The 19,288-nt window shown below is 41.3% G+C and overlaps 1 protein-coding gene across 1 annotated transcript in view; it reads right to left on the bottom strand.

Moving 5' to 3' along the window:
* LOC135537762 (protein kinase C-binding protein NELL1-like) overlaps nucleotides 1-19,008 on the bottom strand; it is a 168,897-nt gene extending 149,889 nt beyond the window's left edge. Inside the window, exons 1-3 of the mRNA XM_064964065.1 lie at nucleotides 18,897-19,008; nucleotides 18,016-18,144; nucleotides 4,435-4,585 (exon numbers count right to left, since the gene is read on the bottom strand). Of these exons, the coding sequence (XP_064820137.1) occupies nucleotides 4,435-4,585; nucleotides 18,016-18,144; nucleotides 18,897-18,945 (329 nt within the window). The 5' untranslated portion in view covers nucleotides 18,946-19,008. The remainder of the gene's footprint in view (nucleotides 1-4,434; nucleotides 4,586-18,015; nucleotides 18,145-18,896) is intronic.
* Nucleotides 19,009-19,288: the final 280 nt, after the last annotated feature.

The following is a 19,288-nucleotide window of genomic DNA, read 5'->3' as shown; positions in this document are numbered from 1 at the left end:
TGATTTGACCACTGATCGTCTTGAAATCTAGCTGGGTAGATAGCCAATGAGCTGAGGTAAACAGCAATATGCCATGTTTATGTGTTCCAAGACCAACCCATGTCGTAAGATCCAGCGTAAAGTGAGTCATTCGCTATTGAAGTTTCATACCGGAAGGCGAAAAACATATTACGCACTGCATTGTTTGGTAAATGCGCAGATTCAGCTGTTTATATATCAATCATTGTGGCGACTAAGTCAGGGAAAGCTAAATCTAAGTCTAGATATACAGATATACACACAATTTTAGAATAAATTGATTGGGAAGGTTAGACAGAGATTGTTGTAGGATGATTCAATTAGCGATTGTGGAGGAATATTTTTTGGAAGTTCTTATCATGCTAATGCCCTTGTTTGAAATAAATAATATAAAATATTATGTGATTTTAATTGTAATTTAGAAGCAATATATAAACATGTAATGTCATGAAATGTGAGATGCGTGTGTCTGCCGCCCCACCCCAACCTACATGAAATAGCCTACTTGAGGCTGGTGATGTGAGGGCAGGACCACATCAATGGCCAAAGTGAAATGGAGACAGTAGATACAGCTGGTCTGTTGTAATATAATAAAGACAGTAGATCTAGCTGGTCTGTCATAATATAATAGAGACAGTAGATCTAGATGAAATGTCATAATTTAAAATAGACAGTAGATCTAGCAGGTCATAATAATATATTCAACCTTATGTTCCCTGTACTCTCTCTCTATATATATCTGTTTATAATACCTGTTGATACAGGGCTCATATGTGAAACTATTCTAACTGAACATTTTCTTTCACAGTGACACTGACTCCGAATGGTAGTCTTATCCGGTGTCCTGTGTGAATTTAAGTATGCTCTCTCTAATTCTCTCTTTCTCTCGGAGGAGGACCTGAGTCCTAGGACCATGCGTCAGGACTACCTGGCATGATGACTCCTTGCTGTCCCCAGTCCACCTGGCCTTGCCGCTGTTCCAGTTTGAACTGTTCTGCCTATGGCTAAGGAACCCTAAACTGTTCATTTTTACTCTTGAGGTGCTGTCCTGTTGCACCCTCTACAACCACTGTGATCTCCACCTGGCACAGCCAGAAGAGGACTGGCCACCCCTCATAGACCGGTTCCTCTCTCGGTTTCTTCCTCGGTTTTTTTCTTTCTAGGGAGTTTTTCCTAGCCGTGCTTCTACACCTGCATTGCTTGCTGTTTTAGGCTGGGGCTATATAAATTGATTTGATAAAGGACTGAGGGTCTTCCAAATATTGAAAGTGTGTAAATAGTTACCCATGTTATTTTGTAAATGTATATATATATATATATACATATATTATTTTTTTCATATTTTAAATCCCCCAAAAAAATCCAATTTTTTGCCTCCTTTTTTTTGGGGGGGGGGGGTGTTAGAATACCATTTTAGTATTTTGTATATAGTAATTTGTTTCAAAATGTATACCTTCACCAATTTGTCTACTTGGGTACATTTGGGCTACTTGTGTGGGACACCTGGGTGACTTCATGATACATGTCATGTAGCACACTCATTTTGGAAGTTATCATTCTGCAACTTTGCACAAGTACTGTTGCCCTCTTATATTCTTCACTGAAATTGTCCCCATCATCCTATCTAAATGTTTGTTTTATCTTGTTCATTTTAAAAATTATACAAAAATAAAACGTATGTTTTTTTTTAAATTGTTTTATCTAAACCAGATCTATTGTGTTATATTCTCCTACATTCAATTCACATGTACACAAACTTCAGAGTGTTTTCTTTCAAATGGTACCAAGAATATGCATATCCTTGGTTCTGTGCCTGAGCTACAGGCTGTTAGATTTGGGTATGTCTTCAGGCGGAAATTGCACAAAGTAGAGGGGGAGCTGTAAGAGGTTTAACAACAACCCTCTCAAACATATGCAATGATACTTCCATTTGTTTTATCTCTGACACAAAGTTGTCAGATTCAAATCTTGAGAAGAAAACATTCAGCTCATTAGCCATGTTCTGGCCCTCATTTCTCCCAAGGTCAGCACTGGTTATTCCCCTACCTATGTGGGGGGTACTAGCCATGGATTTAATCTCTTGCCAGGCCACCCTTGAGTTCCCTGAGGAGAGGGTCCTCTCCACCCTTTGCTTGTCGGCCTCCTTGTCAACCAGTATTTGTCCCATACGGACTCGGGAGAGGCGAAGGTTGAGAGCCGTGCATCCCCCGAAACACAACCCAGCCAAGCCGCACTGCTTCTTGACACAACTCCCACTTAACCCGGAAGCAAGCCTCACCAATGTGTCAGAGGAAACACCTTGAACCTGGCGACCGTGTCAGCGTGCGCTGCACCTAGCCTGCCACAGGAGTCACTAGTGTACGATGGGACAAGGACATCCCTGCTGGCCAAACACTCCCCTAGCCCGGATGACGCTGGGCCAATTGTACACCACCCCATGGGTTACACGGTCACACCCGGCTGCAACAGAGCCGGAACTCGAAACCAGAATCTCTAGTGACACAGCTAGCAGTGCGATGCAGTGCCTTAGATCACTGCACCACTCGGGAGGCCCATAACCCAGCATTTATTAGAGTGAGGATAAAACTTAATGGAATGGAGAAATCCTAGGGGAAAGCCTTTCGACAAGACATTGGGAGAGAAATTCACCTTTCAGCAGGGCAATAACCTAAAACATAAAAACAAATCTACACTGAGTTGTTTACTAAAGAAGATAGTGAGTGCTCTTGATTGTCTGAGTTACAGTTCTGACTTAAATCTGCTATAATATATATGGCAAGACTTAAAAATGTCTGTATAGCAATGAACAACAACTTTGAAAATAATAAAGGGCACATAATGCACAATCCAGGTGTGCAAAGCTCTTAGAGACTTACCCAAAAAGACAGACTGATGTAATTGCTGCCAAAGGGTGTTTCACACATGCAGACTCAGCAATAGTTTGTGAAAAATATCCTTTCTATGTTACTGTGTTACATTCCAATATATTCTTCTCTAGGTAAAATACAGTGAGCTCCTATTTTTGTTGTTGTTTTGGCTCTGTACTCCAGCACTTTGGATTTTAAAGATATAATGACTTTGAGGTTAAAGTGCAGACTGTCAGCTTTAATTTTAGGGTATTTTCTATTTGTGTTCAATGGAAATTAATGGTAAATAATATATTGTGTCATTTGAGACATTTATTTATTTATTTTTACCCCTTTTTCGTGGTATCCAATTGGTAGTAGTTACTGTCTTGTCTCATCGCTGCAACTGCCGTACGGACTCAGGAAAGGTGAAGGTCGAGAGCCATGCGTCCCCCGAAACACAACCCAACCAGGCCGTACTGCTTCTTGACACAACGCACATCCAACCCGGAAGCCAGCCGCACCAATGTGTCAGAGGAAACATCGTACACCTAGCGACCTGGTCAGCGTGCACTGCGCCCAGCCCGCCACAGGAGTCGCTAGTGCGCGATGAGACAAGGATATCCCTGCCGGCCCAGCCGGCCAAACCCTCCCTAACCCGGACGATGCTGTGCCTATTATGCGTCGCCTCATGAGCCTCCCGGTTGCGGCCGGCTGTGGCAGAGCCTGGGCTTGAACCCAGAGTCTCTGGTGGCACAGCCTTAGACCACTGCACCACTCTAAACACTTCTACATTAATGTGGATGCTACCATGATTATGGATAATCCTAAATGAATCAAATATCATACCCCCAAGACATGCTAACCTTCCCCCATTACAATATGAGGGGAGGTTAGCATTTTTGGGGGGTATGATTGTTATGCCTCTGTAACTTTCTCATTCATTGTATCATTTCAAATCCACAGTTCTGGAGTACAGAGCCAAAATTAACAACACATTTGTCATTGTCCCAATACTTTTGGAGCTTACTGTACCTGTGTGTTGACTGTAATAAGGGCACAACTCACAAACAGACACACATACACACAAAATACAGAGATAATATACATTTGTGACTGAAGTTATTTGAAATGGCTGGAGGGGGAATTAACGTTAAAGCAACGTGTCAGTGTGCACTTTGTACAACTGCTGGATTATCAACGACTACATTGTCTGTTCCTCCTTCAAGTATGATTTTCCTTCTGTCATTTACCAGTTCGAGAGAGAGCAACTCATTTTTTCTTTCCAATTCATGCAAGCAGAAAAGCATGCAGTCAGAAAGTTACACACCTCCCACTCCTTTCCCTCCATCACTCACAAAAGCAGAGTAATCTGACATTGATATATTCAACGGGCTGATCAAATTCGTCTTGCAAATGCTCAATGAATGCAACAAGAAGTAATCTGTGGGTTCAATTCCAACAGGGGCCATTCAGAGTCACAGCTGGGAAAGTCAGTTGACGATAGTGGTGGCAGATAGAGAAAGTAGCTGCTGAAAAGGCAGTAATAAAATGATTAAATATGCATTACCTGTGTTCAGATTCATGGATGGAGAAGATGACTCCTGATGTGGAGGACTTCTGCTGGATGGATGCCAGGAAGGTAAATTCACTTTTACTCCTGAAGAGCTTCACCACCTTCTCTGTGATGTGGGCGGGCGCGTGGACTGCTCTCCCCACATCTGGGGGATGAAAGAGAAAGAACAGCAATCAGGAAATGGCATGTTCGCCGCTTTCACAGTCGACATCCTGTCTGCCTGTTAAGGTTCAGGCATCAGCTAGCAGGGGAAAAGAAGACAAAGTGCCTGCGTCCCAAATGGCAACCTGTTCCCAATGTTGTGCACTACGTTTGACCAGGGCGCATAGGGCCATTTGGGACACACATTGTCTGAGGCACGGCCTGAAACACTGCTGACTTTCACCAAAACAGTACTGTTCACCAATATGGTTCTCTTTTTCAATGAATGCCTTCTCTAATGACAAAGAAAGGCATAGCATCGTATGCATTATTCAACGTAAAGATTAACACTAACACACACAGTATTAAGCAAGAAAAATGATGTCACCCATTTACCTGGATACGGTGCGTTCAACACAGTAAATCTTTGAAACATTAGGAGGATATGTCCACTAACAAACTCAAACTCGTTTTGCCAGTATACCAGCAAAATCTCCATCTATGAGGCACATGAGACACGAGAAACAGGTCATGGACGTGTTCATTAGGGCACATAGTAACAAAATGCCTCATAGAGTAGTGCAATGGAACACCAAATCGAGTGTTTCTACACTGAACAAAACTATAAACACAACACGTAAAGTGTTGGTCCCATGTTTCATGGGCAAAAATAAAATATCCCAGAAATGTTCCATACGCACACAAAGCTTATTTCTCTTAAATGTTTTGCACAAATTTGTTTACATCCCTGTTAGTGAGCATTTCTCCTTTGCCAAGATAATCCATCCACCTGACAGGTGTGGCATATGAAGAAGCTGATTAAACAGCATGATCATTACACAGGTGCAACTTGTGATGGGGACATTAAAAAGCCACTCATCTGCCACCATCACTTCATTTGTCAGCATGATAATGCATGGCCCCATGTCGCAAGGATCCATACACAATTCCTGGAAGCTGAAAATGTCCCAGTTCTTCCACGGCCTGCAAACTCACCAGACATGTCACTCATTGAGCATATTTGGGATGCTCTGGATTGACGTATACAACATCGTGTTCCAGTTCCCGTCAATATCTAGCAACTTCGCACAGCCAATGAAGAAGAGACAACATTCCACAGGCCACAATCATCAGCCTGATCAAATCTATGCGAAGGAGATTTGTCGCGCTGCATGGGGTAAATGCTGGTCACACCAGATATTGAATGATATTCTGATCCACGCCCGTGCCTTTTTTTTAAGGTATCTGTTACCAACAGATGCATATCTGTAATCCCAGTCATGTGAAATCCATAGATAAGGGTCTAATGAATTTACTTAAACTGACTGATTTCCTTATATCAACTGTAACTCAGCAAAATATTTGAAATTGTAGCATTTAGCGTTTTATATTATTGTTCAGTATAATTGGACAAGTTCAGATAGTGGCTGCCCCCCATGGCAGGCTTGTAAACCTCTCTCAGTTGGTGCCAGAGTCCTGCCGATGTGATCCGCATCCGCCGTGCCCTCTCCACTCAGCCTCCACGTTATAACTGGCACAGGACCAGGCACAGACACTGACTGACTGACCCACATAAAAAAATACTACAGTTACATTTACTGTAGTGTTTTTGCAGACTGTAGTATGCTGTAGTATTTACTATAGTATACTACGAATCAAATCAATTATTATCCATTATTAAAGTGACCAGTGAGTCCATGTACATAGGGCAGCATCCTCTAAGGTGCAGGGTTGAACAGGCCGTGGCTTGGGTGGTTGATGTCCTTGATTATCTTTTTGCCATTCCTGTGACATCGGGTGCTGTAGGTGTTCTGGAGGGCAGGCAGGGTGATGCGTTGGTCAGACCGCACCATCCTCTGGAGAGCCCTGCGGTTGCAAGCACTGCAGTTGACATACCAGGCAGTGATATATCCTGACAGGATGCTCTCAATTGTGAACCTGTAAACATTTGTGAGGGTCTTAGGGGCCAAGCCAAATTTCTTCAGCCTCCTGAGGTTGAAGCGACGCAGAGGAACTTGAAGCTTTTCACCTTCTCCACTACTGTCCCGTCGATGTGGATAAGGGCATGCTCTCTCTACTGCCTCCTCATTGGTCAAATGAGTGCACTATATATAGGGAATAGGGTGTAATTTCAGACAGATAGTGGCCGTGTCCGAATACCAATATGTGTGTTCTAAATAGTAGGAATATAATAATGTATGCAAAAATAGTATTAAACTATGTGAAAATCGCGTATGCTTTAAATGCCAGGATGTTCAACTTTTTATCTAGTAGAATTCACTACACACTTTTTAGGAAGAAAATCATATTTTCTGAGTCACTTGTGTTTGACAACAGCTGATAATCATCTGATAATCAGATAAGGAGACTCGCTGTACCTAAATGAACGAATGATGTGAATCAACACAATTGTGCATTAGATTATCTATTCTCATGATGAGTGTTGATATTTGTTGTCTACAGCATTCGTTTTTACTAAACAGTAGGCTACGTTCTAAATGGTATGCAGTACGATTACTACATAATAGGCCTATGTAGTTTTAGTAAGTAGTAGGCAAGACAGATTTTGGATATGGCCAGAGTGTCCCCCTACATAGTGTCTACTGCTATGGTGCCCTGATGGAAGGATGAGTCAAGGAGAAGAGAAGGAATCCTGCCAATGTAGTGAGAAACTGGCTGAGACTGATGGAGTCCCTTCTTTTTAGGCCATTGTCTGAGTCACCACCAACACATACCAATCCAGCTGGCCAGATTCACTTCATAGCAGATAATAACGTATCACTAATCTGAGGCCATATGTATCAAGCGTCTCAGAGGAGTGCTGATTTAGGATCAGTTTAGCCTTTAAGATCACAATGAATACGATTAAATGGACAGGGAAAACTGATTCTAAACCAGCTTTATACATACGGCCCCTGGTCCTTTAGTCAATGAATGTCTGTGAGACAAGTAAACTAAACAAGGAATCCATCTCTGAGAGGAATGGAGAGTGAGACGGTGTCAGATTGAATATACTGTAATCCCAAATATACTGTAATCCCATCTCCCTTAACCTATTACACTTGTGGGAATTGGCCTATATGGATTGGGCTATATTGAAATGATTCTTACAGAAGAGATATGAAAAGCATATGCATAACCATGGTAGCAATTAAAAGGGAGCAATTTGGATTGTGAAAATTATTAGACTAAAGATGAGGACACAAAAATTCACCTGACACAAGACTGAATCCAAACTGATTTTATGTGCATTTTACATCTTGCGTTCTTTTTGCAGCATTTGATGATAATGAAATCTGAAAATACACTGGATACACTTAGTAACATGATAAGAATATCTAAGGAAAATGTTCAATGTGCAACATAAGGCAGCAAAAATATTCAAGGGTTTGAGTGAGAGGCAGAATTAGTGTTTCCAAGTAGCCACACACCTTTCAATACACTTTTATGACTCAAAGAAGTCTTCAACTATACGGTGCTTTCTTGAGCTCTTCGAGCTGTGCCATTGAGGGCCTAGAGCAAGCACTATTGTAGTTGTTTTGTTTAGAACACAGCCCTGCTTCCCTGCCTTTACACAATTACTGTTGTTGTTTACGCAATCCCAAAATGGTCCATTGGAAATCACAAATCTGGGTCAGGTGGGCATAATTTGAAAGCTTGGTCTATTGCCAACATGTCTTAGCTCAATATAAAATGTGATCTTACAATGTTAGGATTTTGACGAGGCAATTCACAGAAGCAGATCATAATTTTGGTGAGCATAGAATGGAGTCATGAGTGCATTCAGATGTGTGGTCCGCAGCAAATTGTACTCACAATACAACAAACCAAGGCTAATTCTTTTCAGGACAACCCAGAGTTTAACATCACTTCATCTTGCAACTATACATCAAACATAGTGATCATAAATGTTGACACTGTTTACTACTTGAGTTTTATGATACGGAAATGTGAAGACCACATTTAGACTCAAGGGTGTTTGGCTTACTTGCATGTCATCAAAGCGGTACTTAATATAATCCTCAACGTCTCATCTTTCAGAATAGATTGTTCTTGTAATTGACAGCATTTACCTCAGTCAGACAACAAAACATTTGCAAAGGTTGCCCAATTAGCTGGATGGATAGGGGCAATGTCTTGTTGTCCACAGTGCTCAAATTCAGAATGTCTGTCAGTCAAAACCCATAAAAAGCTGTGAAGTGGAGACCCTAAGCTCTGATCTCATGTTTAGCATGTAACTGTACAGCCACTGCAGTCCAATTTGTGCATTTATCAGTGTCTAAATCTGCCATTTTCAACCTGTATACGGTTACGAGTGTAAAGGGCTATGTTGGGCCCCATTATCTACATCCTGCCCTTTGTCTTAAAATGGTGCCGGAAGAAATGGCAGCAGTTTTACGGGCGCCCAATTTAACTTATTTTCAACGTAATGTTTATGCAACCGTATCTTACGGCAAAAAATAGCTTCCGGATATCAGGACAGCGAACACTCACCTCGGATTAGAATAAGATTTTTTCTTCCACAAGCAAGACGCACAGGACATTCTCCAAACACGCGACAGGGCCAACATCCCCGTTATTTGCAAGAGGAAGAGACACAGGAAGAGACACAGAAAGCTGCCTTTACCATCAATACTACTCGCCAACGTGCAATCATTGGACAATAAATTAGACGAGGTTTGAACACGAATATCGTACCAACGTGACATCAAAAATTGTAATATCCTATGTTTCACGGATCGTGGCTGAATAACGACATGGATATTCAGCTAGTGGGATATACGCTGCACCGGCAAGAAAGAACAGCACACTCAGGTAAGACAAGGGGGGGGGGGGGAATCTGTGCATATTTGTAAACAACAGCTGGTGCACGAAATCTAAGGAAGTCTCTAGATTTTGCTCGCCTGGAGTAGAGTTTCTTGTGATAAATTGCAGGCCACACTACTTGCCTAGAGAGTTTACAGCTATACTTTTTGTGTCTGTTTTTTCGCCACCACAGACAGATGCTGGCACTAAGACCACCCTCAGACAGCTGTATAAGGAAATAAGCTAACAGGAAACCACTCACCCAGAGGCGGCGCTCCTAGTGGCCAGAGACTTTAATGCAGGGAAACTTAAATCAGTTCTACCAAATTTCCATAAACATGTTAAATGTGCAACCAGAGGGAAAATAATTCGATATCCCCTGTACTCCACACACAGAGACGCGCACAAATCTCTCCCTTGCCCTCCATTTGGTAAATCCGACAACAACTCTAGCCTCCTGATTTTTTCTTACAAGCAAAAATTAAGGCAGGAAGCACCAGTGACTCGGTCTATAAAAAAAGTGGTCAGATGAAGCAGATGCTAAACGACAGGACTGTTTTGCAAACACAGACTGGAACATGTTCCGGGATTCTTCCGATGGCGTTGAGGAGTAGATCACATCTTTCAATGGCTTTATCAATAAGTGCATTGAGGACGTTGTCCCCACAGTGACTGTACGTACATACCCCAACCAGAAGCCATGGATTACAGGCAACATCCGCACTGAGCTAAAGGGTAGAGCTGCCGCTTTCAAGGGGCGGGACTCTAACCCGTAAGCTTACAAGAAATCCTGCTATGCCCTGCGACGAACCATCAAATAGGCAAAGCGTCAATATAGGGCTAAGATTGAATCTCACTACACTGGCTCTGACACTCGTCTTATGTGGCAGGGCTTGCAAACTATTACAGACTACAAAGGGAAAAGGGGCATCGAGACAGGGGCATCGAGCCAGGTGCCATGAAGCCGGCTCAGCACATCTGGTCTCCAGTGCGTCTCCTCAGGCCGGGGTACATGGCACCAGCCCTACGCATGGTGTCCCCGGTTCGCCAGCACAGCTCACTGCGGGCTATTCCACCTCGCCGCACTGGCCTGGCTACGGGAGCATTCAGCCAGTCCGAGGCTGGCGGCGAGGGTCGCTGCGTTAAAGAGGCCACGGAGGTGGGTAAAGAGGCGGAGAAGGACTATGGTGGAGTGGGGTCCACGTCCCGCGCAGAGCCGCCACCGCGGACAGACACCCACCCAGACCCTCCCCTATAGGTTTAGGTTTTGCGGCCGAAGTCCGCACCTTTGGGAGGGGGGTACTGTCACGTTCTGACCTTAGTTATTTTATTATGTCTTTGTTTTAGTATGGTCAGGGCGTGAGTTTGGTGGGTTGTCTATGTTCCATTTTCTATGTTGTGTTTGCGTTTGGCCTGGTATGGTTCTCAAACAGAGGCAGGTGTTGTTAGATGTCTCTGATTGAAAATCATACTTAGGTAGCCTTTTCCCACTTGTGTTTCGTGGGTGTTTGTTTTCTGTCTTTACCAGACAGAACTGTTTCGTTTTCATTCGTTCTCCTTATTATTTTGTTGTTGGTGTTAAATGTTAATAAATTATCAACATGGACACGTACCACGCTGCATATTGGTCCAATCCTTCATACTCCTCGTCAGAGGAAGACGAATATCGTTACAGGCCTAGTTATTTTTTTTCTAGTCTAGGCTGCAGAATGATTTTCAACTTGGTAGGGCTATGTTTCTCTTGTCCATAGAAATACTCAGATACAGAGCGTGCTGCTTAGACCACTGTGCCACAGCAGTTCACAATTCTCTAGCAAGCAGGGAGAGTACTTAAACAAAGCAGTGCACTGTTTTTAATTATTTGGTTTTAAGCCTTTCCCAAACCATAGCCCTAACCTTAGCCACTCAGAATTAACCATGTAATTCGCAGAATATGCACAAAAAAAGACATTCATCCAATTATAGAAAATTACAAAATGAAACTATGAGATCAGGTTGATAGTATAGTCTGTTTTACGCTAAATCTGGAGAAGAAAATAGTATGCCTGACTGGTGGGAAAGAAAAGCATTTCTTTGGTTTCAGGCTAAATGATAATAAAGGTGTCAATTGCAGAATATGCAAAGATATTATCAGGGAAAGGGATGGATGGACGATAAACCTCTGTCAACATTTAAAAGTCCATCATCCTGCTGAGTTAGCTACTCGGGGGTAGGAAAGATGAATATGCTGGTGTTCCTTGACAGAAATCTTTAGATAGGCCAAAGACATGGTAAAAAAAAAGAAAAAATACTAGACCTAATAGTTCCTCATTGCACTTTTGAATTTAATTTGAAATGTAGCATATCTTTAATTCTTGATGCATTTTATTGAAAAATTATTTTCATACTTATTTTGTTATGGCTACTCTATGCAGACGACACCATTTTGTATACTTCTAGCCCTTCTTTGGACACTGTGTTAACAAACCTCCAGACGAGCTTCAATGCCATAGAGCACTCCTTCTGTGGCCTCCAACTGCTCTTAAATGCTAGTAAAACTAAATGCATGCTCTTCAACGGATCGCTGCCCACACCCGTCCGCCCGACTAGCATCACTACTCTGGACGGTTCTGACTTAGAATATGTGGACAACTACAAATACCTAGGTGTCTGGTTAGACTGTAAACTCTCCTTCCAGACTCACATTAAGTATCTCCAATCCAAAATAAAATCTAGAATTGGCTTCCTCTTTCGCAACAAAGCCTCCTTCACTCATACTGCTAAACATACCCGGGTAAATCTGACTATCTTACCGATCCTTGGCTTCGGCGATGTCATTTACAAAATAGCCTCCAACACTCTACTCAGCAAATTGGATGTAGTCTATCACAGTGCCATCTGTTTTGTCACCAAAGCCCCATATACCACCCACTACTGCAACCTGTATGCTCTTGTTTGCTGGCCCTTGCTTCATATTCATATTCGCCAAACCCACTGGCTCCAGATCATCTATAAGTCTTTCCACCATAATTTGCAAATAAATTCATTAAAAATCCTACAATGTGATTTTCTGGATTTATTTTGCTCATTTTGTCTGTCATAGTTGAAGTGTACCTATGATGAAAATTACAGGCCTCTCTCATCTTTTTAAGTGAGAGAACTTGCACAATTGGTGGCTGACTAAATAATTTTTTGCCCGACTGTATGTGTATGTCATCTTTCATGACTGCCTTCTAACACGTTTCTCATATCAAAGCCATTTGGCCAGACCATGTGCTTAATCTCTAGGGAAGTTAAAACCTTTCTCATTAACTGAACTAATATGCTGTGATTGTTGGTCTTCTATTTACCTCTGAAATATGAACTATCAGCAAACCTACCAGAGTAGTTACAAACAGCACAGAAATGAAATCATCAACATGTATTGATCACATCTATAATAATGCTGCAGAAAATTGCTTTAAAGCAGTATCCAAATCCATTGGATGTAGTGATCACAATATAGTAGCCATATCTAGGAAAACCAAAGTTCCAACGGCTGGGCCTAATATAGGAGGTCATACAATATGTTGTGTCGTGATTCCTATGTTATTGATGTAAATAATATTTGTTGGTCTGTGGTGTGTAATGAGGAGCAACCAGACACTGCACTTGACACATTTATGAAAATGCTTATTACATTTACAAAACAGTTAAATCCCCTTGTATTGATGAGGAATTGAAAAAGTGTATGGTTGAGAGGGATGAGGCAAAAGAAATGGCATATAAGTCTGGCTGCACAACTGATTGACAAACGTACTGCAAATTGAGAAATCATGTAACTAATCTGAATAAATAGAAGAAGAAACTACTATGAAAAAAATATTCATTTTATAAAGAATGATGGTAAAAAGTGTTTGAACACCTTAAATTACATTTTGGGCAAAAATGCAAACTCAGCTGCATCATTTATTGAATCAAATGACTACTTCATCACAAACCCCACTGATATTGCCAACTACTTTAATAATTTTTTAATTGGCAAGATTATCAAATTTAGACATGACATGCCGGTAATACACATCCAAGTGTAACTAACCAAATTATGAAAGTGTTTGAATTCCATAAAGTGAGTGTGGAAGAGGTGATTTTTTTTAAATATTTTTTTGTCAACAATGACAAGCCACCGGGGTCTGACAACTTGGATGGAAAATGACTGAGGGCAGCACTGGGCAGCACTGCTGGCCCTTAAATGTACACTGAGAGCTAGCATGTCAATCTCTCATGGCTCCAAGTGGAGGAGAGCTTGACTTCATCACTACTTGTTTTTGTAAGAAATGTTGACAAGCTGAATGCACCGAGCTGTCTGTTTAAACTACTAGCACACAGCTCGACACCCATGCATGCCACACAAGACATGCCACCAGAGTAGAGGTCGACCGATTATGATTTTTCAATGCCGATAGCGAAACCGATTATTGGAAGACCAAAAAAAAGCCGATACCAATTAATCTGACAATTTTTATTTTATTTTTTATTTTTACCTTTTATTTGTAATAATGATAATTACAACAATACTGTATGAACACGTATTTTAACTTAATATAATACATCAATAAAAATCAATTTTCCATTTAATGAAAAATGTTTAATTTGGTTTAAATAATGCAAAAACAAAGTGTTGGAGAAGAAAGTAAAAGTGCAATATGTGCCATGTAAAAAAAAGCTTACGTTTGAGTTCCTTGCTCAGAACATGAGAACATTTGAAAATTTGGTGGTTCCTTTTAACATGAGACTTCAATATTCCAAGGTAAGATGTTTTAGGTTGTAGTTAATATAGTATTTATTGGACTATTTCTCTCTATGCCAATTTCATATCCCTTTGACTATTGGATGTTCTTATAGGGACTATAGTATTGCCAGTGTAACAGTATAGCTTCCGTCCCTCTCCTCGCTCCTACCTGGGCTCGAACCAGGAAAACATTGACAACAGCTACACTCGAAGCAGCGTTATCCATGCAGAGCAAGGGGAATAACTACTCCAAGTCTCAGAGCGAGTGACATTTGAAACGCTATTAGCGAGCACCCCGCTAACTAGCTAGCCATTTCACATCGGTTACACCAGCCATTAGGCTGATAGGCTTGAAGTCATAAACAGTGCTGTGCTTGTGAAGAGCTGCTGGCAAAACGCACAAAAGTGCTGTTTGAATGAATGCTTACGAGCCTGCTGTTGCCTACCACCACTCAGTCAGACTGCTCTATCAAATCATAGACTTAATTATAACATAATAACACACAGAAATACGAGCCATTGGTCATTAATATGGTCGAATCCGGAAACTACCATTTCAAAAACAAAACGTTTATTATTTCAGTGAAATACGGAACCATTCGGTATTTTATCTAACGGGTGGCATCCCTAAGTCTAAATATTCTTGTTACATTGAACAACCTTCAATGTTATGTCATAATTACTTAAATTTCTGATAAATTAGTTTGCAATGAGCCAGGCTGCCCAAACTGTTGCATATACCCGAACTCTGCGTGCAATGAACGCAAGAGAAATATCACAATTTCACCTGGTTAATATTGCCTGCTAACCTGGATTTATTTTAGCTAAATACGCAGGTTTAAAACTACATACTTCTGTGTATTGATTTTAAGAAAGGCATTGGTGTTTATGGTTAGGTACAGTCGTCCAATAATTGTGCTTTTTTCGCAAATGCACTTTTGTTAAATCATCCCCCAGTGTTGCATTGATTATATGCAACACAGGACACGCTAGATAAACTAGTAATATCATCAACCATGTGTAGTTATAACTAGTGATTATGATTGATTGATTGTTTTTTATAAAATAAGTTTCATGCTAGCTAGCAACTTACCTTGGGATCTACTGCATTCGCGTAACAGGCAGTCTTCTTGTGGAGTGCAACGAGAGGCAGGTGGTTATAGCGTTGGACTAGTTAACTGTAAGATTGCAAGATTGAATCCCCCAAGCTGACAAGGAGAAAATCTGTCGTTCTGCCCCTGAACAAGGCAGTTAACCCACCGTTCCTAGGCCGTCAATGAAAATAAGAATGTGTTTTTAACTTTTAACTGATTTGCCTAGTTAAATCAAACGTATAAAAAATAAATAATAATAAATAACAAAAACATCGGCAAAATCGGCACCAAAAAATACCGATTTCCAATTGTTATAACTTGAAATCGGCCCTAATTAATCGGCCATTCCGATTAATTGACCGACCTCTACACCAGAGGTCTCTTCACAATCCCCAAGTCAAGAATATACTATGGAGCGGCACAGTACTATGTAGAGCCATGGTTACATGGAACTCTATTCCCCATCAAGTAACTAATGCAAGCAGAAGAATCAGATAAAAAAACAGACAAAAATACAACTTATGGAACAGACACAGAGAGACACACACACACAGGTTCAGACACGCATACACACACACACACATGCTAGCACACTCACTCTACACACACACGTACATTTTGTATTGTAGATGCAGTGGGGCAAAAAAGCATTTAGTTAGCCACCAATTGTGCAAGTTCTCCCACTAAAGATGAGAGAGGCCTGTAATTTTCATCATAGGTACACTTCAACTAAGACAGACAAAATGAGAAAAAAAAATCCAGAAAATCACATTGAAGGATTTTTTATGAATTTATTTGCAAATTATGGTGGAAAATAAATATTTGGTCACCTACAAACAACAAGATTTCTGGCTCTCACAGACCTGTAACTTCTTATTTAAGAGAATCCTCTGTCCTCCACTCGTTACCTCTATTAATGGCACCTGTTTTTCAGTATAAAAGACACCTGTCCACAACCTCAAACAGTCACACTCCAAACTCCACTATGGCCAAGACCAAAGAGCTGTCAAAGGACACCAGAAACAAAATTGTACACCTGCACCAGGCTGGGAAGACTGAATCTGCAATAGGTAAGCAGCTTGGTTTGAAGAATTCAACTGTGGGAGCAATTATTATGAAATGGAAGACATACAAGACCACTGATAATCTCCCTCGATCTGGGGCTCCACGCAAGATCTCACCCCGTGGTGTCAAAATGATCACAAGAAAGGTGAGCAAAAATCCCAGAACCACACGGGGGACCTAATGAATGACCTGCAGAGAGCTGGGACCAAAGTAACAAAGCCTACCATCAGTAACACAACGCTGCCACGGACCCAAATCCTGCAGTGCCAGATGTGTCCCCCTGCTTAAGCCAGTACATGTCCAGGCCCATCTGAAGTTTGCTAGACAGCATTTGGATGATCCAGAAGAAGATTGGGAGAATGTCATATGGTCAGATGAAACCAATATATAACTTTTTGGTAAAAACTCAACTCGTCGTGTTTGGAGGACAAAGAATGCTGAGATGCATCCAAAGAACACCATACCTACTGTGAAGCATGGGGATGGAAACATCATGCTTTGGGGCTGTTTTTCTGCAAAGGGACCAGGACGACTGATCCGTGTAAAGGAAAGAATGAATGGGGCTATGTATCGTGATATTTTGAGTGAAAACCTCCTTCCATCAGCAAGGGCATTGAAGATGAAACGTGGCTGGGTCTTTCAGCTTGACAATGATCCCAAACACACCGCCCGGGCAACGAAGGAGTGGCTTCGTAAGAAGCATTTCATGGTCCTGCAGTGGTCTAGTCTCCAGATCTCAACCCCATAGAAGATCTTTGGAGGGAGTTGAAAGTCTGTGTTGCCCAGCAACAGCCCCAAAACATCACTGCTCTAGAGGAGATCTGCATGGAGGAATGGGCCAAAATACCAGCAACAGTGTGTGAAAACCTTGTGAAGACTTACAGAAAACGTTTGACCTCTGTCATTGCCAACAAAGGGTATATAACAAAGTATTGAGAAACTTTTGTTGTTGACCAAATACTTATTTTCCACGATATTTTGCAAATAAATTCATTAAAAATCCTACAATGTGATTTTCTGGATTTTTTCTAATTTTGTCTGTCATAGTACATTTGACGAACATTACAGCCCTCTCTCATCTTTTTAAGTGGGAGAACTTTCACAATTGGTGGCTGACTAAATACTTTTTTGCCCCACTGTATATGGTTGGGTAATAATGGTATATGATGTACTGTTTTATCTTTTGTTTTATGTGTGAGTGCCTTAATGTGTTTGGACCGCAGGAAGAGTAGCTGCTGCCTTGGCAGGAGCTAATGGGGTTCCCTAATAAATACAAAATACAAAGGCAAACAAGCCAAGCATTTTGACTACTCAGTCCCCTCATATGTCCGGGCTGTGCGTTAACTTGACCTCTCGGCTGCCATCCAACTTCTGACACCGATGTAGCGAACGGCGAGGCAGTGCAGTGAAAGGCAAGCACCCTACACATTGGGCCACTTGTTTGGAATTGCAATATGGCTCATATCATGAGGATTGTTACAATTCATAGGTGATGTGATGATGATTAGTTCACCATCTGTTACCAACATTTTACCTAACATATTCTGGATAATCCTACAACCATGAGTCCGAGCTTGGGTAGCCTACATCTTACAAATGAAATTAGTTTACCAAACGTTCTCAAGATTCCACGCCAAATTAAGACACATTACTGCAATTCACTGATAAATCAAACAGTGATCTAGCAATCAACAAATAGAGAAAGGAAGTATACAGTACCTCGAAATAAGAAGGCTTTGCTATTGTTGTGAAGCCCTGCCACTTGGGTAATTCCATAAATTGCATTTGCGAAGTCAAGTTCATTGATGATATCTATCTCGTAGTCGGGATCTATTCCAAAGCCGATAACTGTAGGGGGGAAATATTATTTAGACATTGTCACACATTGGGTGCACAGTTACTATCACACATCCTCCCAGCTATATGATGGGTTTAACGTACATAATAAGCAAGGCACTTCTTTAATGATTGAGTTTGAGAATCAAACTTCAGTGTCTGCATGATACAACGAACTGCAACACAGTCAAATACATGCAGTCAAATACATGGGGATTGAATCCATGCGATTTTAAAGCACCTTCACCAAGGTACAGTGGCAATCATATCAGAGACAAAACGCGTAAATTGCATGGCACTAGACCTCAGATACCATATAATGACAGATCATTTTAAATGAAAGTCTACATAATCCAAATGTTAGGCTTATTGTTGCATGGGAACAAATTGACTGCTGCATCAACCTGTGCGACACCTGTAATGTCTGTAAGGACTTTTGCGCGGTATACAGATGTGGTCTGACACAACAAACCCTACGATTTAGGAGATGATAACTATGCTATTTATCTGTACTATAAAACGAATTTTAAAAACATGTGATTTATAAAAAATCGATGAGGGGCAAATTGATTTTTAAAAATTAATTGATTAATAAAAAACCTACGAGAGACAAAATAACGATCGAGAAGCTTGCGCGCAAGTTGCTAATTAGGCTATGGAGAAGGAGAGGGTGGGTGCGCATTAAAAAGCTATTGCTGACAGAGCTGATAATGATACCTAAACAATATGTAAACTAACTGCATATGTCCCAGTGTGACACCTACCTGGTTTCGCAATGAGCACTACCGACAACAAAGCCACGTAAATATCCATTTGTGTGAAGTTGAACTGTACAGTTTCCTCAGAAATATCCGCCGTCGATCGCTTCGCTAGCAATCCACTTGCTCTGGTCTGTCTGCAAACTGCGCTCGTCTCACGGTTGCTGGGTGCAGAGGCTCGGAGCGTTCCACATCATGGAAATAGGGGTTCTTTCGGCGCGCACGTAAATTATCTTGAATTTACTCTAAATATTATTTCCATCTATTCAATCGGCGATATTATTCACAAACCTTGATGAAGTCCACATTACCAATCCTCCTGGATTCAAATTAATCTATAGACGACATGTTTGCGCGGCGAAAATGAACCTTAATCCTCCCCTTTCAGTGACGATAGA

This window comes from Oncorhynchus masou, chromosome 1 (assembly GCF_036934945.1).
Source record: "Oncorhynchus masou masou isolate Uvic2021 chromosome 1, UVic_Omas_1.1, whole genome shotgun sequence".
In the NCBI taxonomy this organism is placed as follows: domain Eukaryota; kingdom Metazoa; phylum Chordata; class Actinopteri; order Salmoniformes; family Salmonidae; genus Oncorhynchus; species Oncorhynchus masou.
Note: the sequence above shows the minus strand (reverse complement) of the source record. Positions and strands in the feature narration are given on the sequence as shown.